Here is a 23,738-nt window from a genome sequence, read left to right on the forward strand (position 1 = left end):
ATGAGCTACCCTGGATGAACTCAATGGGTAACACCACAACCATGGAATCCTCTCAACCCGTCGTCATCTCGCCACAAAGTCCTTCCGAGCTTCTATCATATATCATATCCTACCATAGATATCCTTCGACAATAATAATCGGCTCGTCAAAGGAAGAGTTTCAGAGCTCACTCATTGAGGAGATCACCCACCATCTCACTCTCCAAGCGGAACAACTACAACTCGATGATTCTGGAGACTCAGAAACGCAACCTTCTCATCATCTCCTAAAAGCACCGCTCTATCAAATAGCCATATCCCGTCATATTAGGTTTCTATTTGCGCCAACCGTCACACATCTACGTGCCTTTCTCTCGGTCTTTACACCAAAGGATTCACCCATACCGGCACCACCAAACTATACACCCGCTTCTCGACCACCACTACTTCTAGTTTACGGACTCCTAGCTCTTCACAGGGACGCAAGCGAATGGTCTGCACAAGGCATCGGCAACTCAGCTGCTCTTTTAGTCGATGCTGCCTCACGAAACGAGTTTAGAGCTGCCATCATCGAGCCAAAAGGGATAGGAGGACACCACGCCCTGGATCACCTTGGAGGAGAGATGACACCTCTGCTGAATGGCACATCAAGAAGAGACGATGGATCATGGAGTGGGCGGACTGTCAGTGCTAAGCAAGTCCTGAGTCGATGGTTCGAATTCGATAATCGTGAACAAGAAGGTTGAATTGTTTGGGCGCTCCCATGAGAAACTTAGCCATGTTTCCATCTTGTCAAGTGCACGATATGCTCGACCATGTCTTCAGTACTCAATGAATATCAAAGCGTTATTTTTACGTTGAAAGCAGTCATACTAGGCGTCAACATCAACATATCATCATTACAGCCTTCAACGCCAACCCATGGTATCTAAGGTATCCCAAATATTGCCGCCAACCATAACATAAAGCATGACAAAAGCACAGAAGCCACCGCAAGACAGACTTAGGCAATAGCCTGCTCCATCTCAGCAATGTATAGCTTAATATGTGCCTCCATCTTGCGGTACTCTTCATGCGCACTATGAACCTCATTCTCAATGTTCTCCTTCAAGTCAAGCATCTATACACATGTTAGTAATTTGTCACTCATATAGAACGTTGCGGGACAGCTTACCTTTTTCTCAGTCTGCTCGATTCTGACACGTCGGACCTCCATCTCCTTACCCTTCTCAGTCTGTTCCTCTGTGAGCTGCTTGTGCACTGCCCGGAGTTCATGCATCTTCTCCTTCGCCTCCCTCGCCTTCTGGTTGCTCTGCTCGCGGAGTTTCTCTGTCCTCTCTGTCCATTTGCTCAACTGACGTTTTAGCATAGTCTCGGTGCGCTCGACTTCACGCGCGTTGTTACCGCGCTCTGAGAGAGCATCACGCTGCTTTGCATTGCGTGCTAGCTCTTCCTCTTCCTTGGCCAGCTCCGCAGCGATCTCATCGAGGATCTTTATGCATGACGCAACATCTGTCGAGACGACTGAGAATGAATCCGTTGAGGTCTGCAGGGCTCGCGCTCTTCGGTCCAATGCGTCGATGTGTGATTTATCGTTGTTGAGAATTTCACGCAGCTCGGCCAAGTTCTCCTGAAGATCTGAGGCGCTCTGGAGCACATAAGGTCGCAGCTTTGTGCTTTCCTGTTTCAAGGTAACCTTTTCGTGGGTCTTTTGTTCCAACACTGCAGTGAGCTCGCCCTTCTTCTGTTTGGCCTCTTCCAGCCGTGCGGCAACCCTTTCCTGGTTCCGTCGAAGCTCTAGCAGTCTCTTCTTGAGCTCCTCATTCCTCATCGTCTTTTCTCGGACCTGCGCCTCCATTGCTTTGCGGTTGTGTTTCATATCTTCCAGACGACCCTCGTTCTCCTGGTTCTCGGCATAGAGCGTCTCAATGCGTGTCTTTGTCGACTCTGCCTTGTTATAGTACTGGTCGATAACAGCCGTTTGTGACTCGCGGAATCGAACAAAATTGATTAGGTAACTGAAGATCTTGACGAGACGATCATATGTCGGCTTATACAAGTCGTTGAAGCTGAAATCGGTGATGCCGCACTCAAACAACAGCCTGCGCAGCGACACATAAAAGCCCATCAGGTTACGAGTGTCCGGAGGGATGACATCCGAGTATTCTCCCACAATATCCTCGGCAGCGGCTCTCATGGCCGGCTCAACAGTCTCACGAGTCGCATTGAGGAGGAGTTCGGCGAACCACTCAAAAATTTGCTGAACATGTGCTGCATTTGGCTTCTGAAGATCTGCGACAGTGAAGTTGATGCCGATGTCGGTGATGCAGCCAACGATTTCGCGGTCGGGGAGACGCATAAAAGCATCTGCTTCTTCCTCCTTTTTTCGAGTCCGCGATTGCTGCTGCGAGGTTGGAATAATGCTCATTCGCGGATTGTACGCCATGGTTGCGGTTGTGCTTTATCTCGTCAAAATTGTATTCTCTCTTTTGGCTGTGCTTGGCTTAATTAGCTTGTCGCGATTACTGAAAAGCATAAACACCGTGTACGTGTTGCCGTGGAAACATGGAGAAGTCGCATCACGTGATGATGCATCGCAGCTTAACTCAGTTGTGCCAGTACTTACCTACTACTGGTAATTGTTTCAGTAAATGGAGATTTGTGCAGATCTTAAACAGTGGCTTCAGACAAATACGATGCATGTCTTTGATAAACGACGTCTTTACTATTGGTTATGTTTAATTTCGTCCCTAATTAGCAAAGTTTTATCTAAATTCTGTGACCGATTACGATCGATATCTGATGACCATGACTGATAACTCAGGAGGCACTGGAGGGATGCCATGTTGAGTTTCTGATACTATGAATGATGACTCTGAGCTACCTGCCCTCATCTGATCTCGAAATAACACTTCCGAAACCCAGAGAATGCTGCAGGAAGAAGCACTGACATGCTCCACATAACTGCTATGAGTGACGTTCGCTCGTATCACTAAATATAGTCCAGATGGCCACCAGCATATCATTGGCGAGAATCGACTGGAGATCCTTGACTATTCTGCACTTGTTCGTCTCACTTGCAGCCGTCAACTCGTCTTCGTGCATTTGCAACCTGTGAATTAATCACTCAACTCGCGTGGCTTGGTAATGCAGCAGATGCAAGCACAGTGAAGCAAATTGCCGTGACATCTAGTCTCTGCGGCACGCAGTGAACAGTCGCTCAGTTTGGTTAATACTCCCTCATACAGCGACTCACTGAAATAAACCCAACTTGGGTTGTCAGCCGTTGGTCAAAACTCTTCCGAGGGAACGTGTTTGTAGGCCAGTTCCTCAAAAGTCTTCGTCCCACATTGCCAGCTACTTCTGCGTACAATATCTCATCCACGTGGCGGTACGCCAGCACGCCCCAGAACGTTTCATTACTTTTTGATCAATCAAGGTGGCGCCCCTGAAACGAAACCACCATCCTCTTACTCTGGCCTGTCTGCTTGTCCAGGGGGTTAAGAAAGCCCGAAGTCTGAGTAAAAAAGCAAAAGCTTTGGGACGTTGAAACATGAGATCGGTTGGCTCAAAGCCTAGTCCCCAGAACCAATACTCCCCAATGAAACAAGGGCTCAGGGGCATCGAAACGCTGGGACAAATCTGCCCCGATCGACTCTGACAAAGGAGCAAACCTAATCTTCGCTTCTACCGAAGAGATCAAACCCGTTTACTCCGTACTGGTTCAAGAACTGATTGACTCGCTGGCATTGACCGCAAATAGTCCTTGGCTCGGAAATTGGCTAGAAATCTATTGGAATAGGCAACGGGAAGCGACATATATCTTGTTGTACGACACAAACATCCCCCAGCTATTGGCCACGACCAAGAAGAAGCCTTCAGAAATCCTCTTCATGCATGACTTGACATGCATGGTGCCTTGCGGAAACCTTGGACAAGGAAACCCCGAGTAACTTGCTAAGGTTACGGAGGGATGGGCCGCCCTTTGTTTCCGTGGCGGGCGCCGGGAGCGCTAAGATTCACCACTGTTAGACATGGATCCCATCCTCTACTGCATGATTGAGAGTGTCGCTGACATTGCAAGATGAGACTGTTGGGATGTTGCAAGCTTGAAAGGCGATCTCTCGATGATCATCTTGTGGTTTCTCAGCCGTTAGGATGCAATACAGACATAGCACACGATTCAGGATCAGCGACCCAACTGTAATTTCATTGGCCAATCTGAAGTTCGGGTGAAGTCAAAAAGAACCCTCTGGTCCCTGATTCGCAACGTTCATCAGGCCCAAGCTCCACGTTGCAACGGTCGTGCTGCGGGAGTGCTATACCCAGTAGTACAGTCTACGTACCAAGGCATGTTCCGCGATAGACTGGGCAAACTTGCCGACCATGCCACGGTGATGTATGACAAGTTCATTGTGTGACGTCGAATATGTAACTTCAACTCTCATCAAGGCCAAGCTGAACCGGCCTGACCTGTCTGCTTGTGTGATTGAAAGAAATCCTGAAATGCAATTGATCGACATGGAGCTTCAATTCGGTAATTGTTGACCTGAACCGCTCGTGTAATCATGACGCTCATTTCCATGTCGAGGTTGGATCGACAGTAGGAGGAGACGAAAACTTGGTTCGGAAATAACCCTACCCATGCTTGCCATGTTCTTTTTAGAAGTCAAGGATTGTAAATGGTGCCTCTGGGGACTCAAAGATTGAAAGAAAGAAGCAGAAAGATCCCAGGGATCAAAATAGATATGGTAACTGACCGTATTTGTTACTCTGCCATGTCAAAAAAAGCTGGCTATCCTAAGTACTTGATAGCCTTGTGGCTTCGTTAAGCTCCTGGTGATAGACAGGGGATGTATCGATCATCACATTCCAAAAGCCCGTACAAGATCCAACGGCTAACAACAAGCAAGGTGATAAGATTCAGTCAGCACTTTCTAAGCATCGGCTGGCGGATACGAAGGCCCCAAAGCCAACGAGAAATCAAGTGTCGGGGTTTAAGAGAAGCGACTTCGTACTTTGAAAAGAAAATACGAAGAAACACGCAGGGACGGCGTAGACGGGACAGGCGCAAGTCGCATCAAGACCCATGCGAGGTACATAGGTATCGGTACCTGGAAAACGGACGAGAGAGGCTTGGCAAAAAGACTCAGGTACAGGATACCTGATGTCGTCTGCCAACCCAGCCTAACCTCTCCAACGTGCTACGTACAGCAAATCAATTCGCAGCTACAGCACTGGGCCAGTTAAGGTAGTTTCGACACATTGCTTTGTCCCAAATCAAGCGCTCAAGCTGAAGGGACGGAAGAGGGAGGGAGCAAGCACTGTGGTCTCTCGAGACTCATGCGCCGGACGGTTGTGAGACATGACTGAACAGCTGCATTAGTCACCTAATAGCAAGGGGCGGGGGATTTTGGCGTGACAGCCTCGATCGCATGGCGGCGAACGAGATCTTCGGACAGGGCGAAACGATGTCCCCTGTGGCCTGTGTCGAACTAGCGTCCAATCCAATATCTGTTGATAGTGCAGTACTGCACTCAATCGTGTGGCGGGTGTCGTGAACCACGAGACTAGATATCGCGATTCATCACGGCGGCGGGAGGAGAAAGAAGCCGAAGAGAACAAGCGACGAGAACGAGAGTTTCTGACATGTGCCGATGGCTGCTTGGTCTGTGGCTACCATTCAATGATGTCCCGCGAGGAGACGGAAAAGGCGTTTGACTCGATCTTGTCAATGGGAGGGAACTTTCCAAAGTTGAGCCAAGTTAATTTGTGGCTGCAACGGCGACGACAAGTGTGGCGAACAGTTGCGTTGTAGAAGATCACAGACGAAAGAGGAGCTGAGCACCGAGAAAGTGTCCCCGTGGCATACTGAATTATAGAGTAGGAGTGACGGCAAAGCCATCAACTCGTGGTGATACACACCCTCTCGTTACTGAGATTGGCCAATCTAAGGAAGCGGTCATTGCAGAAGGGCACGAACTTGACCTCATGCATTGGTTGAGGTGCCCTGAGATAAGATGAGATTCGACCTCTAATGTCCAAGCCAATGCCAACACCAATGCGAGGAGAGGACATACAGGGAGCTATACCGACGATCATCGACGGCTCCTAGCGGAGTGAAGATCCGGAGGGCCCATCTTTGCTCCATCTTCAGCTGTGATGATTGCCAAGTATTAAGGCTCGAATGGAGTTGTGTTCTTTGGTCAGTATCTTGTAATCCTTGACGTAGACACGAACAGCATACTGAGCCCGTGACACATAGACAACAGCGTCCATGCTGTTTGTTTCATGCAATTCCTTCAAAAGCGGCCAAAATAGCATCCGCTACGCCTTTCAGAGTTAATCTAGCGGCTGCTGAGTGTTAGTCGACAGCCAAGACCGCCCAGCCTCTGCTTGGAACACAAGTACCGACAGGGGCAGTGATGAGAAGAATTTAGAACATGATTGTAGGAATGCGAGAGCACAAGTCGGACCGCCTAAGCATTTGCCATGAATCAGTTGTTATCATCAGCTGCTGTGGTATCTGTAGATGCTTTAGAGAGATAAGTCCTAAGTTGGCTCCCTCTTGCCACGGATCGTAACTACCAGCACTCCCCGCCTTTTACATCATCTTCATACCATTGGCAATTCACTCTGGGGATGGTTTGCTTAGTGAGGTCCTGCCACATGAAAACAAAACAAACATGATCAATCACCAATACCGTACGGAGCTTTCCTCGCTAGATCTTCTGCCCCTCTCAGTTTAGACGAGTCAGCTTGACCTCTCTTGTTCAATCGATGACCACCATCTGCTCAAAACACTTTGACTTGCATATAACTACACACTATTCATTTGATCCGGGCTATCCACTAGATCACGAGGACTTGGAGCGGATTGCTGCTTTAACCATTGATGTGCATACTATACATAGGTATCTTATCGAACACTTATCTTATGTACCCCTTCACCTTTCCTCTCGCTTGCTCTATCCGAGTTCCCTTGCTCCAATTCGAGTTTCACCGAGTATTGCGGTGTTGACCGTCTGGTCTGCTTTTTGCTCTACCCGTTCAATTACGAGGCTGCCCCGCCGCCTAACTCCCAGCACTTAATCAACGCCGACAGCAGCAACTCAGCGGCCCCTCCAGCGGGTTGAGCGCCACCTCATCAGCAGCCTAAGTGTGCCCCTCGACGCCCTGGAAGTCCCCGCCAGCAAGTACTGGTACTGGGCATCGCTTATTGAGTGCCTACAACCACTAGCAATTCTCGTACCGCTACCTCATGAGACCTTTTTCACAGTGATCCACTTCCATTTGCTCTAAAAAGCCCCGTTGAAAAGGGCTCCAGAGAGACGGGACCCTTGCCACGTCGACCAGGGGTATCTGGGGGCTTTTGGTGTCCTTCTGATGCGCTAACGTCTAAAAAAAAAAGGAGGTACGTACAGGTAACCGTTAGCACTTTCCATGTCGCAAGGGACCAGACCAAAAGCAAAGCACAATTCAGTGATTGTGGGCCCCTCCCGCCCTTCCCTGTCTGTCTCTGCTTCCACCGAAGCCTGACGTCGATTTTCCCACTCAACCTGCAGCATCTCGTTGGCCGCAACTGGGAAGCTACGTCCCAGTCATTGGCTTGACCCATTGACCCATTGACCCATTCCTTCCCTTCCTTCCCTGTCCTGCCGGCCCCCGGTGCCCTGAAAAATTGATCTTTCTTTCCAGCACCCATGATCCCCCCCCGGAGTCCGCACACACCCAGCGCCTGCCGTTCCTTGCACTTACCTTAATTACCTAGCACCTGCTGCTTCCTCAATACTCTTTACCACCACACACGTTTCGCCACGCACCAAACACCTACGACAACTACGACCTCGCTCGCGTACTTGCATTCTTTTACATCCACATACATACACAATCACCGCTTATTTGGACTGTCACCGCAGTAGCTGTACTTGTCTTGCAATACTTTCATACTTACAACCTACGCGCCCTCTTTGATCCTACATCGTTTTGTTGCGGCCATCGAGCCCACCAGCGCAGCGAGTTGTTCGACACGACCCTGCAGCTCTCACTCGCTTCTCCTGATGACCAGCTTGGTACGAACGTTCTGACGACTCCACGATGCCCTCGCATACACGATATAATCTAGACGATTTCGACTGTACATCGGCGACGATATTGTTTGCTCATTATTAGCTCCAGCGTTTGGCGACGAATTAGGAACTATGGCCCTTTGGCCATTCCGGCGCCGGAGTAGCCGCAAACGCTCCCGCAGCGGCGCCGCTTTCTCAGATGCAGAGGGCGCGCCGCTGCCTCATAACGAGGGACCCAAACTTGGTTTGAAGAAACGACGTACCGAACCGCCCAGACTTCAGGGAGCCGGTCGAACCTATAGTTTCTCCCCGGGACGCCAGGACGACATCCGCACCGACCGACACCGCGCTGGCTCACCAGTCCGTGAACGAACAGGCCGAACAAGAACTACTGGCAACCTTGAAGAACGTTCCGAACTCTGGGATCGCACACCCACGCTTCGTCCGACCCACCAAGCAACAAGAAAGCAGAGAAGTAAGAGGAGGAAAGAAGAACGCAACAGAGAAGCCGAGATTAAAGCAATGAGTAATTTTGCTCCAGTTCGGCCTGCTACGGAACAATGGAATTCAGGCCGGCCTATGAAGAAAGATTCCAAAAGATCAAAAACCGGGGGATTTGGAAGGCACCGAGCTGGTCGCAACTCGGATGTTTCACTTCCAGTACCCGGATCAATACACTCCAGTCTTTCGTCTGACTCGGAGTTTGGCTCGTATAGAGTCTCTGCTCTTGCAGCTCTTGCACCCCGACCTACCCTTCGTTATACCCCGAACGCCCGATGGACGACTCCCCACGTGCCTACACCTCATCGGTCTGGATCACTAAGGAGGAAGCTTCTTGAGCAGGAGCCGATTCCGGAAGAGACGACGAGGTCGCACAGGCGCATCGATTCTCTTGCTGACGACCTCGACGCCCGCGATCTTAGGGAACTCATGGAAATAGATAATCGACGACGAGAACTGAAAAAGCAGAAGGAGAGGCAAAGGATGGAGCGAAGGATCACACAAAGGGCAGAGAAGCAACAAGCGGAACAAATACAGGCCAGGAACACAGGCACCCCTCCACCAGAGAATCTTGAGAGAGGTGTCATGGGCCGTGAACTTGTAGGGTTGGGGATCGACCCTGCTTCCGCTGTTGTCACTGAAACGAAGCCTGAAGATCCAGAGCCCATGGATATCACTGAAGACGAAAGGGAAATCGAGTTTCCAAAGAAGACCGAGGAGGTCTGTCATCACACAGACACAGCCGCCTCCGAGCAACCAACACCTATGGAAGAAGTCATTACAAAGGACACCTCATCTATGCGTCAACCCTCTGAAGACATGGGAAGCGTTTCTCCTGGAACAAGATTTTCTGATCTTTTGAGATCGGCTAAGTCGCGATCCAGGTCGACGATTCGATCTGATCGGGATAGGATGGTTTCTCCGCCGCCGGAGACCATCAACGAGGAGGATGTTCATATGCCCAGATATAACTCTCATGATTCTGATGGCAGCAAGAATGGGTTTGCTTCCATTAAGGCATTTCTGCGAATTGGAAGCAAACGGCAACGACGTGAAGGACCATCGTCCTTTGCCAATACCTCTCGGGAGGAAATGCAGGCCGCCGCAGCTCAGTCAAGAGCACAGGCGCAAGCTTACGCCCTCGCTAAGCTCGAGGGTGAGGACTCGCCCAACTCTTCAAGCGGTAACTATCTATCCCGTAAACCAAGCATTGGCGCTCCGAAGAGGACGCGCTCTCGGTTCCGGGAGGACTTACCTGAATTACCTCTCTCACCGCCAGCTTCACGCGTTCAGTCGCCCGAAGCGGAGCCTCCCATGCCCATCCTCACTGAACAAAAGATCCGTGAAATGGAGGAATTGAGGTCCTTGGGCGTGCGCTACGACACACCAACATCAGGCCACCGATCTGCCGAGGCCATGCGCCGTACGCCGTCGACAGTAGAGCGCGCATATGTTTCACCATCCCCAGAAGCTGGCATGTCTATGTCACTCGCCTCGATTGACTCCGAAGGTTCCTGGCTTTCCGGTAATGCCAGTGGCCGTCGAGCTGCCATACGAGATAGCATTCGAAGGGCTAATCAGCGTGAGCAAAACGACGCCCACACAGATTCCCCAACAAACAGCACAGAAGAAAATTTGGAGATCGTTGAGGATGAATATTTAACGAAGCTCACTCCCCGAAGAAACTCGAATCCTGAGTTCATGGGTCGTCGTTCCGGCGAAGGACGTCCCAGCAGCGATGAGGAAGAGTTTGCTACTGATGGAGAGATGAAATGGGGCGCTGTTGGTTCTCAGCCCCAAGTTGTGCACAGATTCACCATGAAGAGCCACGAGGGACTCTTGGAGCTTGAATCCGAGGATGAAGAGAGCCCGACATCACCCGTGTCTCCATCGCAAGAGCTTGCCAATGTTCAGAGCGCTAGAAGCGTCAACCTGGGCAAAGGTCACGTTCGCAATTTTAGCGCTGGAAGTGCTAAACTACTCGATCTCACTCCCCGGCCATCCGTTGATGCCACAGGAAATTCAGAGAGGCGACGAAGTCACGTCCAACCAGCCATGTGAAAGCTAAATCAATCTTGATCGTTCAAAAGAAGTGTCTTGCAACTTAACGAATGTCGGCCAGACGATACCTTCCACTCCTTTTATTTCCTTGCCGTCTCAACTAACCTAAGTCACTCATTTCACATTTCCTTATCACTATTCTTATCAACAACGGAAAATCTACCCAAAAAAAAGAGGAAAACAACAAAATCAGCGAAGACTCTTCTTATGACGACTCAAAACTCTTGAAATAGCTTATCACATGGATGGTACTAGGAACCGACTTGCTGCTGATGTATGACACGACCTTGATGACTACGGCGCATTCCAAGTTCACTGCTAGGATTTCTTTTCTCGACTACATATACCGCACCTTTTGATACCCCGCGTCGACCGCCAATTACAGAGTACTGGGAGACTCGACGCGTTTAATTTACCAACTATTGGTGAGGGAGCTAGTCTCCTTGGCCGGTCCCTCTTCGTGCCCATTGAGCGCTGTCATTCCTTGGGAAGCCGGCGTAGTTTTCCTTATCTTGTCTCTGAGATGAGGGGAGCATTTTGTTTTCTTCTAGCCGGGGTTTATGGGAGACGGGAAAAACGGGTTTGATTTGAGCAACTGGGATTTGCTTTTGCACTTAGGCGTCCAGAAACATAAACTGGAAGCCTGAGATCGAGCTTGGCGCGAGAGTGGTTGATTGCATGAAACAATAGAACTTGCGATGCGATAGCGCAATGAAACACCAATGGGAAATGGGGGTGGGCAAGATCACAAGACGATGGACATGTGTCTGTCCACCTCATAGGAGGAAGATGTAAATGTTTGTAAACTGATAGGTTAATTGACCAGATCGAACAATATCCTAAGATTAAGAGCTGTTTCACCATACGTCAAGTGACAGTTATATTAAGATTAGGTCTGATCCACAGCCCTAGGTGCATGAAATAAGTTGTGTCCGTGGTCTCGGCAGTTGAAGCAGTAATTAATTACGAGATGATCGTGGTAGATCTCGGGAACTAGCTTAGCTGCTGCGAATGTGGAAATTATCATGCCATGCGTATAGCACAATTAGGCGTGGCACATCTACAAGTGTGAGATGCTATGGTCGTGGTTTGAATGTAAGAGAAGACTGATAAAAAGAAGTAAGTTACTGAAGTCTGTAAAGTACTAAATATATAGATTCATTGATTTGTCTCATATATAACTCGATAAGAACATGGGGCATCGTTGAACATGGCTCTTGAGAGCTCTTAAACTTAGGGAATTGTTCATGCTATGATGCCACTACGTCAATGGCCTGTACGCCATAAGCCTCGATCAACATATTATACATCGTCAAAGCATGAAACCGACCCCAAAACATTATCATGAAACTTTTGTGTTTTTATCATGAAACGTCCAAGACCAGTCATGAACTTTGTGTCATCATAACATGATTGGCCAATCAACCAAGTCATCATACTCCACCCAATGAAGAGCCATCAGAGCTAACAATTAGAAATCCAGACCTCTCATACTAATCCAAGTCTACAACTCATATAAACGACACGTTTTATAGGATTTACACAATGGCCTCTCCCTTCCGTCTTATGCGACCTGTCGCTCAGGCTGCTCGATCTGGCGCTGTGGCTTTCGCTGCCCGGCCATTCCATAGCACGGCTGCTCGATTCGCTGTGCAGGATATCAAGACGTGAGTTTAGGAGCAACCATGAAGTTTCTGGGAATAGCTCTCACTAACTTGATCGGACAGAAAGAAAGAGTTCAAGGACCTTGTCTCTACAACAGACAAGGCTGTTCTTATCGACTGCTTCGCTACATGGTGCGGTCCTTGCAAGGCCATCTCTCCCATCCTCAACAAGTAAGTGGCTCAGAAGATGCATTGCCATTGCAGATGGGCAATTAATAAAAAAAAATTAGGCTCTCGGAAGAGAAGGCACTTTCAGACAGCATCCAATTCGTCAAGTTTGATGTCGATGAGCTCCCAGACCTGACCGCTGAGCTCGGCGTCCGCGCTATGCCAACCTTCTTTGTCTTCAAGAACGGAAGTAAGGTCGATGAGCTGGTCGGTGCTAACCCTCAGGCCCTTCAGTCGATGCTGGCCAAGCATGCTGCATAAATGGTGTAAATCTTGTAACATCTCATATCACTTAGTTGGACTGTCAAGGGAGGTCATGGCAATAGACTCAACCTGTTTACATTGCCGAAGAAAGTAAGAAACAGCTGTGTATTATTAGCATAGTTAGACTTGTACAATGGGTTATTGATGTCTGTCTGGTATCTTATCCATACATCATTCTGAAGAATTGGTTGAGCCTGTGAGTCTATATTGATCGGCAGTTACACCACACGTCTATGATTTCGGCTAGAAATGGTTCAACTGCCACAGGCTAGTTAGTAAAGTTCTCTCGCGGCCTTCTATTTCCAGTATGGACTGTCACGGAGGTGGAAGGCCGTCGTATGCATATGACCATTCGGCGAGTGTCATTTACGCCCAAGAAGCGTTTGGCAGGTCGGCAATAACTGCCAAAACAAATGGATTGGCTGATCAATATGCAATTCAAGCGATTGTGACAGGCTTATCATGAACGTTGCTTCTTATGCTACTATCATGATAGAGCCGATCCCGGTTTCGGCGGCCCCGCGTTGATGAGCCAATCACAAGAGCCAATCACCCGTTTTAGAGATCGGGCCTTCAACTGGGAACCGATGAGACGGCGTATAAGTTGATGTGACAACCTCTGCTCTATAGTCTAGTCTTCTGTTCGATCAAGGACTTTTCCATTTCGAGAAAATTCATAGCAGATACCCGATCATCAAGCAGAACGTGACATATCAAAATGGCGAACACAATTGTCGTCGTTGGGTGAGTCTTGGTGGGACAAGCTAACTATTCTGAACGAAGCTGATTCATAAAAGTGCTGGTGTTTCTGGCTTGACGTCCGCCTACCTTCTCTCCAAGAACAAGGGCAACAAGATCACTGTCGTGGGCAAGCATATGCCCGGTGACTATGATATTGAATATGCCTCGCCATTTGCTGGCGCCAACGTCTGCCCGTATGTGATCTGGCCCATTTTGTATCATCCTACTCACGCTTTCCAGCATGGCCACACGAGAAAGCAGCAGATGGGAACGTCGAACATGGGTAGAGTTCAAGAAGCTGTGCGAACAAGTCCCCGAAGCCGGCATTCACTTCCAAAGTGCGTCACCATATTTGCTCTCTAGAAAAACAACAGGCTAATATCTAGCAGAGTGCCACATTCAAAGACGAAAGAAGGACGCAGAAGCAGCAAAGAATCAAACATTCCCTGATGCACTCTTCATGGAGGAGCCCTGGTATAAGGAGATCTTTGAGGATTTCCGAGAACAGAACCCTGATGAAGTCACTCGCGGTTACGACTCAGGCTGCGAATTCACATCTGTCTGCATCAACACCGCTATTTACCTTCCCTGGCTTGTCGGTCAATGTCTGAAAAATGGCGTGGTTTTCAAGAGAGGTATCCTGACCGATATCAGTGAGGCCAAGAAACTGAGCCACACGGGCAACGTTCCCAACATCATCGTCAACGCGACAGGCCTAGGCTCCTTGAAGCTGGGCGGTGTCAAGGATGAGACCATGGCGCCTGCACGTGGACAGATTGTGCTGGTGCGCAACGAGAGCACACCCATGCTTATCACATCTGGAGTTGAGGACGGCGGTGCCGATGTCATGTACCTCATGCAGCGAGCAGCTGGTGGTGGCACAATCTTGGGTGGAACTTACGATATCGGCAACTGGGAGTCTCAACCAGACCCCAATATCGCCCAGCGTATCATGCAGCGCATTGTTGAGGCACGCCCTGAGGTTGCTGATGGCAAGGGCGTTAAGGGACTGAGTGTGATTCGACACGCTGTGGGGCTGCGCCCTTGGAGACGAGACGGGCTTCGACTTGAGGAGGAAAAGTTGGACGAGGAGACATGGATCGTGCACAACTATGGTCACTCTGGCTGGGGATATCAGGGCTCATATGGTTGTGCTGAGGGCGTAGTTGAGATTGTGGACAAGGTTGGCAAGGCTGCCAAGTCCAAGCTGTAGATTGACTAAGCGTTTATCAATTGATATATGAATACCTACTTGATTCATTCATTTGTATGATTGCCCTCAGCTTAAGAAGGACTGATGTTGGTGAGTAGAGAATATGAGAATATGCATATCGCGGGGCCCCGCATTTCCCACACGTAGCTCTCTCCAAGCTCTTGAACCCCTGTTTCGACTTGACGAAGCTTTCCTTTCCTCCTTTCAAAAGCCAGCGCATTCTCCAATTTCAAAATGCCAGAATCTGTATCTGGCACCCTGAGTCAGGGCTTGCGCTTGCTAAGAAACGTCCTCAATGGCCGCCATGCGCTCTCCAAGCTCATCCCCATCGCGCTCTGGCTGGTCGACGCGCTTGGTTGTGGCTTGATCATATGGAAGATCCCATGTGCGTGGCGTCTAATTGTCAAAGCCTCATGATGAAGCTAATCTTGTGGAACAGATACCGAGATCGACTGGGTTGCGTACATGCAGCAGATTTCGCAGTTTGTATCGGGAGAGAGAGACTATACCAAGATGGTGGGCGATACTGGTCCCTTGGTGTATCCAGCGGCGCATGTCTACACTTACACGGGACTTTACTATATCACGGACGAGGGTACGAATATTCTTCTGGCGCAGCAAATATTTGCTGTGCTGTATATGGCTACGTTGGGAGTGGTGATGCTCTGCTATTGGAAAGCCAAAGTCAGTAACACCCCGAAATAGTTGAGTTGGCTTGCTAACAATTCTAGGTACCTCCGTACATGTTCGTCTTCTTAATCGCCTCTAAACGACTACATAGCCTCTTCGTCCTACGATGTTTCAACGACTGCTTCGCCGTTTTCTTCCTCTGGCTCACCATCTTCCTTTTCCAACGCCGACAATGGACCGTTGGAAGTCTAGTGTATTCTTGGGGTCTTGGGATCAAGATGTCGCTACTGCTAGTTCTTCCTTCTATTGGTGTCATCCTTTTCCTGGGTAGAGGGTTGTGGCCTAGCCTTCGTCTCGCTTGGCTCATGGCACAGATTCAGTTCGCCATTGGAATTCCGTTTATCACCCAGAACCCTCGTGGGTATGCGGCTCGGGCCTTTGAGCTGTCACGGCAGTTTCAGTTCAAGTGGACAGTCAATTGGCGCATGTTGGGCGAGGAAGTTTTCCTCAGCAAATACTTTGCTATATCTCTTCTGGCCTGCCACGTTCTAGTGCTCCTGATCTTCATCTCCAAGAGATGGATCCAACCAACTGGACGATCGCTCTATGACCTGATTCCCTCATTCTTGCGACTCAAGTCCCCGTTTACCGTGCAGGAACAGCTTCGCATATCCCACTACGTCACTCCTGAGTACGTCATGACTACGATGCTCACCGCCAACCTCGTTGGTCTGCTGTTCGCTCGATCACTGCACTACCAATTCTATGCCTATCTCGCCTGGGCAACTCCCTATCTCCTCTGGCGGGCCACCGAAGACCCCGTCATCGTGACAATTATCTGGGCCGCCCAGGAATGGGCTTGGAACGTGTATCCAAGCACCGACCTCAGCTCAACTATCGCTGTGAACACAATGCTGGCGACAGTTGTGTTGGTGTATCTGGGAACAGCCAGACTTGCCGTTCCTGCTCCCGCTGCCAGAGTCGGGAACGTTGATGATAAGAACAAATAGATCTGGATCTAGAAAAACATTTTTTTTTCACTCATCTTCGGAGTCACTGGGTGGCATTTTCCCGACATTGGATTCGTCCTCGGAGTCACTCATGTCGTATGTGTTTTTGACGAATTCTTTGGGCCTGCGATAGACTTGATTAGCCTAGTTCATTTCAGACGAATAGATACCACAAAACTCACCAATATGGCTGTTTGCGCCAGGCCTTCTCATCACGGACAACGTTGACGATTTCTCCCTCTGCTCGAGTTTCCTCCTTGCCGTCTTTGTATCGTTCAGCCAAAACAAAACCGCCACGCTTGATCCAGATGGTGTTTCGAAATCGCTGGGCCAGTTCCAGCACAAGGGATTTGCCGTTTGGAAGCTCACAGGTATACAGGTTGTTTCCTTCAGGCTTAACAACGCGGACAAGAGCCTGGTTGGGCTCGAGAGCGTCGGGAGGTGTTAGGGCAGCTTCTGCGGCCGCCAGAACATTTCGCTTTGGACGTCCCATCGTGAAGTTCTATGTCGATTGCTATTTCATAAAAGTTTGTCTGGGAATTTTCTAGACGTGAAGAATATGGAGGGGTTGCTTGGAGGGGCAGACACCGATAGAACGATATACCTTGATAGACAGGACAGATCCCAGTATTACTCTATCCATAATGGCTTCCAAGAGGGAGCGGACTTGCTTAATTCGGATTATCCGGTCCTACCTCGAGGAGCAAGAAAACTCAAGGCATTTAGAGGAGGATGACAAAATAAATTTGGCTCACAGTCCTCATAAGTCCAGACTCAATTACTTGAATATTTTCGTCGCTTCGGGTCAAGATGATCCTAAGCCTGCCTCCCCTCGTTTGTTCCCAACATGATCTCGTGAAATTACCATATCGGGCTGTAAGTTGTACTCCCGCTCCTACGGATATCGTGATTGTATTTTAAGTAGCACATTGCTTGGGTCCTAGTGGTGGGTTGCTGGGGTTGTTACTAAAAGGGGTATTAGAACCAACCTCATAATCATGAAGTTGAGTGGCCAGTGACATAACAGTCGATATGATGGATATGTTGTCAGTGCCTCATGATTGTGTACGTGGACTGCTTGAGAACTACGTATGTCGATGTCTCGTCTTCATGCAAAGGATACCTTTAATTACAACAAGAACACCTGGTATCGTGTACTCCCTGTAACACACCTGGGTAAATAATTCGGTGCAATTCACCATGAGTCCGTGCTTAATAAACCACATCGTATGGTATTGTCGAACTGGACTCGGCTTGATTACCCTCTTGGCCATCCCTCCTGGCATGCTAGGGCCCCAAAAACTGCCAAATAGAGGCATTCCACTCTCTGGGATGGCCCGTGGGGATGTCAAGATCTGGGTGACCGGGTGACTCAAGTTGACCTTGCAGAGATTCATGATAATATGATACAGAACCGAGTAACTAAGACTACATACTTATAACCATGGACAGGCTCAAGCACACTTATCCCTCGGAACTTCTTACACAATGTGATCGAATCTTCTCCTGATCACCCGTTACTATATATCGAGTCGCTAGTTCTTGGTGACCTAGTGCTCATACACCATGGAGACTTCAATGCTTTCAGGTCTCTCGGTAGTTCAGCCAGTATCTACAAAGCCGGCAAAACAAGATATGTCTCGTCCATTAACTGCCGCGCCAATGACTACCTCGACAACCAATATTGGCTCAGCCCAGAGAGAATCTTTTGACCTCGAGATACTGCCAGTCAGAGATGATCCAAAACCAGACAATGCATCTTCCGACCATATCGATGACTTAGAAATGAGTCAACCTGATCGCCCAGATTCAAATACAGAGACTGTTGAAGTTGCACCAACTATCTGGGACCCTTTCATGAACCGCTTCAGACTTCTCTCGACCTGTCTATCCCAGATAAATAATGCTCTTAGCGATGGTGCTACTGGTGCATTAATCCCCTATATGGAGAAGTATGTCGATAATCTTTCCCCTGAACGACACAAGCTAAATACTTTTAGGTACTATGGCATTGGATATGCCACCGTGTCTCTCATATTCGTCGGTAAAGCCATCGGATTCATTGCCGCCGCTGTATTCATCGATATACTTAGAGCAAAACTCGGTCGAGCCAAACTTCTTGGTCTCGGTCAAGCCCTTGTCACTCTGGCATACATACCCATCATCAGTGGAGCCCCTTTCATCGTTGTTGTTCTATCCTTCTTCTTTATCGGCTTCAGCATCTCGATAAATGTGGCCATCGGGAACCTCTTCTGTGGTGGTCTCCAGAACGGAACGTTCATGCTGGGTGTACAGCACGGGACTTACGGAATAGGGGCAACCATCGGTCCTCTCGTTGCGACCGCGCTCGTTACAGCTGCAAACACCATGTGGAATAGATACTACATAATAACCTGTGTGCTCGGAGCTTTAACCGTCGCATTAGGAATATGGTCGTTCTGGAGATACGAGCAGGAGTTAAGTCCTACGGCACGCCAGAGAGAGACGGCTCAAGTTGGAGACTCCTTGTCGAACAGCATCTTTCTTGCTATGAACCTGCGCATCGTATTCCTTGGTTCACTCTTCATCTTTGCCTACCAGGGAGCCGAGGTCTCTATTTCTGGCTGGGTCATTTCTTTTCTCATCAACGACCGCGATGGCGATCCTTCGTCAGTTGGTTATGCAACAGCAGGTTTCTGGGCTGGTATCACCATCGGTAGATTCCTCCTTTCTGCCCCTGCGCAGCGAATCGGTGAGAAAACGCTTGTGTATGGCCTCATCGTAGGAGCCGTCGCTTTTCAGCTTCTCGTCTGGCTCATTCCTAACATCGTGGGAAACACCATTGCCGTATCTGTTGTCGGTCTTCTCCTTGGTCCTATCTACCCATGTGCATCAGCTGTTTTCCTTCGAGGTATGACTAGGCGGGAGGCTCTGACTGGTATCGGCATGATTAATGCTTGCGATAGCGCAGGAGGAGCTATTGCACCCTTCGTTACAGGACTTCTGGCCCAGGCGTTTGGCACCTTTGTCCTTCATCCGATTGTGATTTTCTTGTTTGCTGTCATGTTGATGTGCTGGTATTTCATTCCAGCTGAGGAAAAGAGGACGGAGTGACAAGGCGTTATCAAAGAGGGAGGGAATAGGAAATTCAAGAATGCATGAACAAGCGAAGTAACATCAAGGTCGAAATCATTATATAGAAATTCGATTCAATCCAGGCTGATCAAGTCTATTCACAAGTCTATTATGAATCTATGTGATCTCCGGGCTCGCACCTAGTCTATCCTTTATGTTTTAAGCAGCCATGGATGCCATCTCCTATTTCCCCTTTTCATGTCATTAATGCATACCAGATTAGATACGGCCACGGGCAGCATCCTTGACAGAGACGGTACCAGCCGCAATGTCCTTGACAGTCTGAGTTATGCTAGACCAGTCACGGAATGTGACAAAGGGAACGTTCTCGTTCTCACACCAGGTAACAAGGTCTATAGGGTGTCATTAATTACGAACAGTACTGGGGATTGATATCTGACTCACCCTTGTCGGCCTTGGCAAATAGCAGATCGGTCTCCTTAGCGGCTGAGAGATCAGAGACACCGTCACCAGCATAGAACATGGTAGGTCGGTTAGGAAGCGAAGAGTACTTTCGGATCTCGATAGACTTGTCATGACCATGAATACTAGAAAAGTCAGCATTTTCTCACCATATCAACGAATGGCTCGAATTTACCTGTCATCATGGAACTCAATTTGCCAGCCTCCCTCATCCTTAAGAGTCTTACCCTCTCGTGCCTTTACATCGTTGCTGACAATCTGAATATCCCAACCAGGACCCAGAAGAGTGTCCAGTAGGGCCCGAATGACAGGGGTCATGCCGCCACTGAGAATGACAATAGGGACATTGTTCTCTTGAGCCCAGTCGTAGAACTCCTTAAAGCCAGGGTCGAGCTTAATGTTCTTAAGGAGAATCTGGATGCACTCATCAAAAGGGGTCTTGACGCTGTCAAGCATCTCAACGAAGCTGTCGCGGAAATGCATGTTTCCATAAAGAACATCCTTGTTAAGCTGGCGACGGCGCTCAACACCAAAGCCAAGGTTATCGGTCATATAGTCATTAGAATCGGCGGTGGTGACTGTCCCATCAAAGTCGGTAAAGAAGATGAACTTGGGATCGTTCTTGAGAGCTGGGGTATCGGAGGAAGCCATGATGACGGCCTGTAGTGTACTATTGCGTTTTTTTGTGACTGAGTGAGATGCCTTCTGAAGTCTAGTCCAGTTTAATGAAAAAAGTGAGCGAATTGGGTATCTCTAGAACTGTAGTCTAAGGGTGACGATGCTGAGAGAAGATATGACCGAGCAAGAAAATGGCGGGGGAGGGGCACAAGTTTTCATGAAAGACAAACAAATAATCGCGACAATAATGATCGACAGGAAATTAGAAACGCCTGCTACAAACTGGCTGAGCTGATTGGAGGTTGATGCTGAAGGATCCTTACTAGTAAAATGAGTAGCAATATAAATCACGTACTGTACATAACAGAAAACACCGCATATTTCGTTATCAGTTCTTCCGCCTTGGCCAAGGTTCGACTGTCGTCATTGTCATGACTCTCAGGAACTGCAGGACATGAATATTGCCCCTCCACACCCTCTTCTCACTGTAGTTGCGCTGGAATACAGCCCCCAAGGACCCTGAGTCGCACTCAATAGCGCTCCCGGTAAAGGACCCCGGCCAAGGTGAGCAGGGCGGTGACTCGATTCGGCCTTGCTCCGGCGGCAGAAAATATCCCGGCTACGGAGCCGGCTGTAGCTTTATCGGCTCGGCCCATGCGTTCATCCCATCATCTCAACAATTGTTGCCGAGCTACAAGTCCAACCGTCCACCCTCGACGTCGCCGCTGCGATACACGCTTCCTTTGGTCGCAATGCAGCCGTTTGCTCGTCCTGCGGTTCGGCTTGTCTGGAACCATGCGCGATTTGGGCTTGATCGATCCGCGAGGCCCGGGAGGTCTTGCTGGGGGACCTCGATAGTGCAGAGCTCAACAATATGTGTGCGATGCAATTTTCAGGCCATTGGTCTCCGAGCAAGACTCTATTCGACGGAGCGACCACCGAGAGATTCCGAGAAGAGTTCGAGGACGAATAAAGATGTTGAGGATGAGCTTGAATCTATACTCAAACCTCGGCCAAACGTTTTCAAAGAGCTGCAACCGCCTGCCGATATACCCAAGTTGCAAGATGTCAAATCTACCAATGCGACTACCGAAAGTGCTACCCCTAAGGACACAAAACCCGAACCACCCAAGGCCGAGACAGATACAAAGCCTAGCGAAGAATCCCCTCAATCGCAAGCACCATCAGGTCTTCAAAACCTGCGACACCTGACCCTGAACCACATGAACGAATTGAAGGAGAGGTTCAGCGGTGCTATGGATAGACTGCAATCCCGAGCAATGAATGCTTCACAAACTCTCAACGACATTACCGGATACACAGACATCGAGACCATCAAGCATCAAAATGCCAAGCTAGAAGCAGACCTTGCAGCAGCCCATGAGCGGGTCCGCGAGGCTCGCCAGGAATACAAGACATCGAACGCCAGTCGTGCGACAACACAACGTGAGGTCACAACACTATTGGCGCGGAAGGATAGCTGGTCTCCTATCGATCTTGAGCGCTTTACCGAGTTATACCGAGCGGACCATACCTTGGAGGGCAAGGTCGCATCGTCCCAGGAGGCTCTAACCGAGGCTGAGATGGAAGAGCAACGCCTTAGCCAGCAGCTAAATGCCGGAATCCTAAAACGTTACCACGAAGAACAGATTTGGAGCGACCGTATCCGACGAGCGAGTACTTGGGGTACCTGGGGCCTGATGGGCATGAACTTCCTCTTGTTCGTTATCCTACAATTCGTGGCAGAGCCCTGGAAGAGAAGGAGACTGGTCAGGGGTGTTGTAGCTGAGGAGAAGGCTGTTCTCGAGGAGGTTCGTGGTGAGCTTGAGCAGGTCAAGCTGGCCATCGAGAACCAAAAGACCTTATCGACGGCTGAAGGAACCTCAGAGGCCGAGGCCGAGGCAATTGCTGAAGCCGTGGCGTCAGAGAATGTGTTGCCGGGTGAGAGCCTCATGGTGGAGGAAACAAAATCCAGCCAGGAACCCATTGCCACATTTGAACCAGTGGCTGAAGCGCCTCTTTCAGAGCCTCTACCCATGAGGACATGGCAAGAAGCTCTTATGGACCCAGAATGGTGGAAGGCCAAATCACAAGATATCTACAGCGAGCGACGGATAGATCTTCGCATGCGAGACGTTTCATTATTGGTGCTGGAGGGCGCATTAGCAGGAGCTGTGTTTACAGGAAGTATTGCGCTGCTTTTGGTTCGAAGATCATGACAAGATGTAAAATAGATATAAAGCCTATCATTGTATACTACTATAATAAAACTGTACATTCTCGTCGAGAAAGAGCATTTAACCATTTCTCGTTATACATAGAGTTTCTCGGGTGATGTTGATTCACGATGCTTCACGCTGTTGGCGAGCCAATCGGATGTTGGTGTTTTGCATGACCGGTAGGGCTGGTAGCCAGAAAGGCAATGCCGAAGAAGATGGAGTGGGACTGATAAACCTTCGGAGCTTAATGAAGTTAATATTTCCAACATGTCATATTTGATATTCATATGCGTAAAATCAGAGAATGTTTGTTGAGTTGTTGATATATCGTCACAAAATGAAGTTCGTCCGCCCAGAGCAAGTTCATCATGACACTTCAGCCTTTAACGGCCCCTAGACCCCTTGTCATTCCACCCTCAAGGGTGACCCTGACCATTAATTTGAGCTTGGATGACGGAAGTGCACATGAGGAATATGATTTGCCAGTCATTGAGATTAACGGCAACTAATTGTTAAGGGTCCTCACGTTACAGATATTGACCGCTTTCCGACATGCGGTTTTAATCGGAGGTGTTTTGATCTTTGATGGTGGGGCCCTAGGACTTGTAGGACTATGAAAGGTGACTTACACCAGACGCAGATGCGTTTCCAGTGTAACTGTACCTAACTTAGCTACACGGTGGGAATAAGGAAATGCACATATTAGAGTTTGTTATCCCCTGATTGCTGTTGACGGGATTGGAACTTTGTGGTATTACTTTTTGTGATAAGAAAGGCTCACGAGTTTGCCGTTTCAGAGAATGGTTTCACAAGCATTAAACCAAGTTTCCCTATTCATGCGAAACTACCCGGTGATGGGTCCTGAAACGCAATTCGAGTAGGACACATGCTTATGAGTATGATATACAAAAGTGCCAAACAGACATTCCTTTCAAGTAACTGTAGAGACTCTCGGGTATGGTTGTCTCATCGCAGCTCAGCCTCTTTGTCCACGTTATCATATCATCACTCTAGTCCTACCGAGGTTACCTCTTGACAAAAGGATAAACTACCCAAGCAGATCA

General features: G+C 49.0%; 10 protein-coding genes; 7 read left to right on the plus strand and 3 right to left on the minus strand.

The window, feature by feature from the left end:
• Window positions 1–41: 41 nt before the first annotated feature.
• FFUJ_04857 (uncharacterized protein) lies at window positions 42–725 on the plus strand (the record flags this gene model as incomplete). Its single annotated transcript, XM_023571806.1, has 1 exon — window positions 42–725. The coding sequence occupies one exon, from the start codon at window positions 42–44 to the stop codon at window positions 723–725; it is 684 nt and encodes a 227-aa protein (XP_023426049.1).
• Window positions 726–982: 257 nt separating this feature from the next.
• Window positions 983–2,425, minus strand: FFUJ_04856 (related to NUF2-outer kinetochore protein-part of Ndc80p complex; the record flags this gene model as incomplete). XM_023571808.1 has 2 exons in its annotated part: window positions 983–1,099; window positions 1,154–2,425. The coding sequence occupies 2 exons, from the start codon at window positions 2,423–2,425 to the stop codon at window positions 983–985; spliced, it is 1,389 nt and encodes a 462-aa protein (XP_023426050.1).
• Window positions 2,426–8,180: 5,755 nt separating this feature from the next.
• On the plus strand, window positions 8,181–10,610 carry FFUJ_04855 (uncharacterized protein; the record flags this gene model as incomplete). Its single annotated transcript, XM_023571809.1, has 1 exon — window positions 8,181–10,610. One exon carries the CDS (start codon window positions 8,181–8,183, stop codon window positions 10,608–10,610), a length of 2,430 nt encoding a protein of 809 aa, XP_023426051.1.
• Window positions 10,611–12,155: 1,545 nt separating this feature from the next.
• FFUJ_04854 (probable thioredoxin) lies at window positions 12,156–12,703 on the plus strand (the record flags this gene model as incomplete). XM_023571810.1 has 3 exons in its annotated part: window positions 12,156–12,277; window positions 12,338–12,445; window positions 12,505–12,703. The coding sequence occupies 3 exons, from the start codon at window positions 12,156–12,158 to the stop codon at window positions 12,701–12,703; spliced, it is 429 nt and encodes a 142-aa protein (XP_023426052.1).
• A 721-nt stretch (window positions 12,704–13,424) lies between these two features.
• On the plus strand, window positions 13,425–14,660 carry FFUJ_04853 (probable D-amino-acid oxidase; the record flags this gene model as incomplete). XM_023571811.1 has 4 exons in its annotated part: window positions 13,425–13,450; window positions 13,504–13,641; window positions 13,688–13,785; window positions 13,837–14,660. The coding sequence occupies 4 exons, from the start codon at window positions 13,425–13,427 to the stop codon at window positions 14,658–14,660; spliced, it is 1,086 nt and encodes a 361-aa protein (XP_023426053.1).
• Window positions 14,661–14,894: 234 nt separating this feature from the next.
• Window positions 14,895–16,300, plus strand: FFUJ_04852 (related to mannosyltransferase; the record flags this gene model as incomplete). XM_023571812.1 has 3 exons in its annotated part: window positions 14,895–15,045; window positions 15,100–15,344; window positions 15,392–16,300. 3 exons carry the CDS (start codon window positions 14,895–14,897, stop codon window positions 16,298–16,300), a joined length of 1,305 nt encoding a protein of 434 aa, XP_023426054.1.
• A 27-nt stretch (window positions 16,301–16,327) lies between these two features.
• On the minus strand, window positions 16,328–16,793 carry FFUJ_04851 (translation initiation factor eIF1a-like protein; the record flags this gene model as incomplete). XM_023571813.1 has 2 exons in its annotated part: window positions 16,328–16,424; window positions 16,483–16,793. 2 exons carry the CDS (start codon window positions 16,791–16,793, stop codon window positions 16,328–16,330), a joined length of 408 nt encoding a protein of 135 aa, XP_023426055.1.
• Window positions 16,794–17,866: 1,073 nt separating this feature from the next.
• Window positions 17,867–19,393, plus strand: FFUJ_04850 (related to tetracycline resistance proteins; the record flags this gene model as incomplete). XM_023571814.1 has 3 exons in its annotated part: window positions 17,867–18,252; window positions 18,301–18,995; window positions 19,065–19,393. 3 exons carry the CDS (start codon window positions 17,867–17,869, stop codon window positions 19,391–19,393), a joined length of 1,410 nt encoding a protein of 469 aa, XP_023426056.1.
• A 240-nt stretch (window positions 19,394–19,633) lies between these two features.
• FFUJ_04849 (related to Phosphoserine phosphatase) lies at window positions 19,634–20,488 on the minus strand (the record flags this gene model as incomplete). XM_023571815.1 has 3 exons in its annotated part: window positions 19,634–19,767; window positions 19,820–19,962; window positions 20,013–20,488. 3 exons carry the CDS (start codon window positions 20,486–20,488, stop codon window positions 19,634–19,636), a joined length of 753 nt encoding a protein of 250 aa, XP_023426057.1.
• Window positions 20,489–21,207: 719 nt separating this feature from the next.
• On the plus strand, window positions 21,208–22,674 carry FFUJ_04848 (related to mitochondrion biogenesis protein (She9); the record flags this gene model as incomplete). The annotated part of the gene is made up of 1 exon (XM_023571816.1): window positions 21,208–22,674. One exon carries the CDS (start codon window positions 21,208–21,210, stop codon window positions 22,672–22,674), a length of 1,467 nt encoding a protein of 488 aa, XP_023426058.1.
• Between the last annotated feature and the right edge of the window lie 1,064 nt (window positions 22,675–23,738).

The sequence above is a fragment of the Fusarium fujikuroi genome, chromosome FFUJ_chr02 (assembly GCF_900079805.1).
Source record: "Fusarium fujikuroi IMI 58289 draft genome, chromosome FFUJ_chr02".
NCBI lineage: Eukaryota > Fungi > Ascomycota > Sordariomycetes > Hypocreales > Nectriaceae > Fusarium > Fusarium fujikuroi.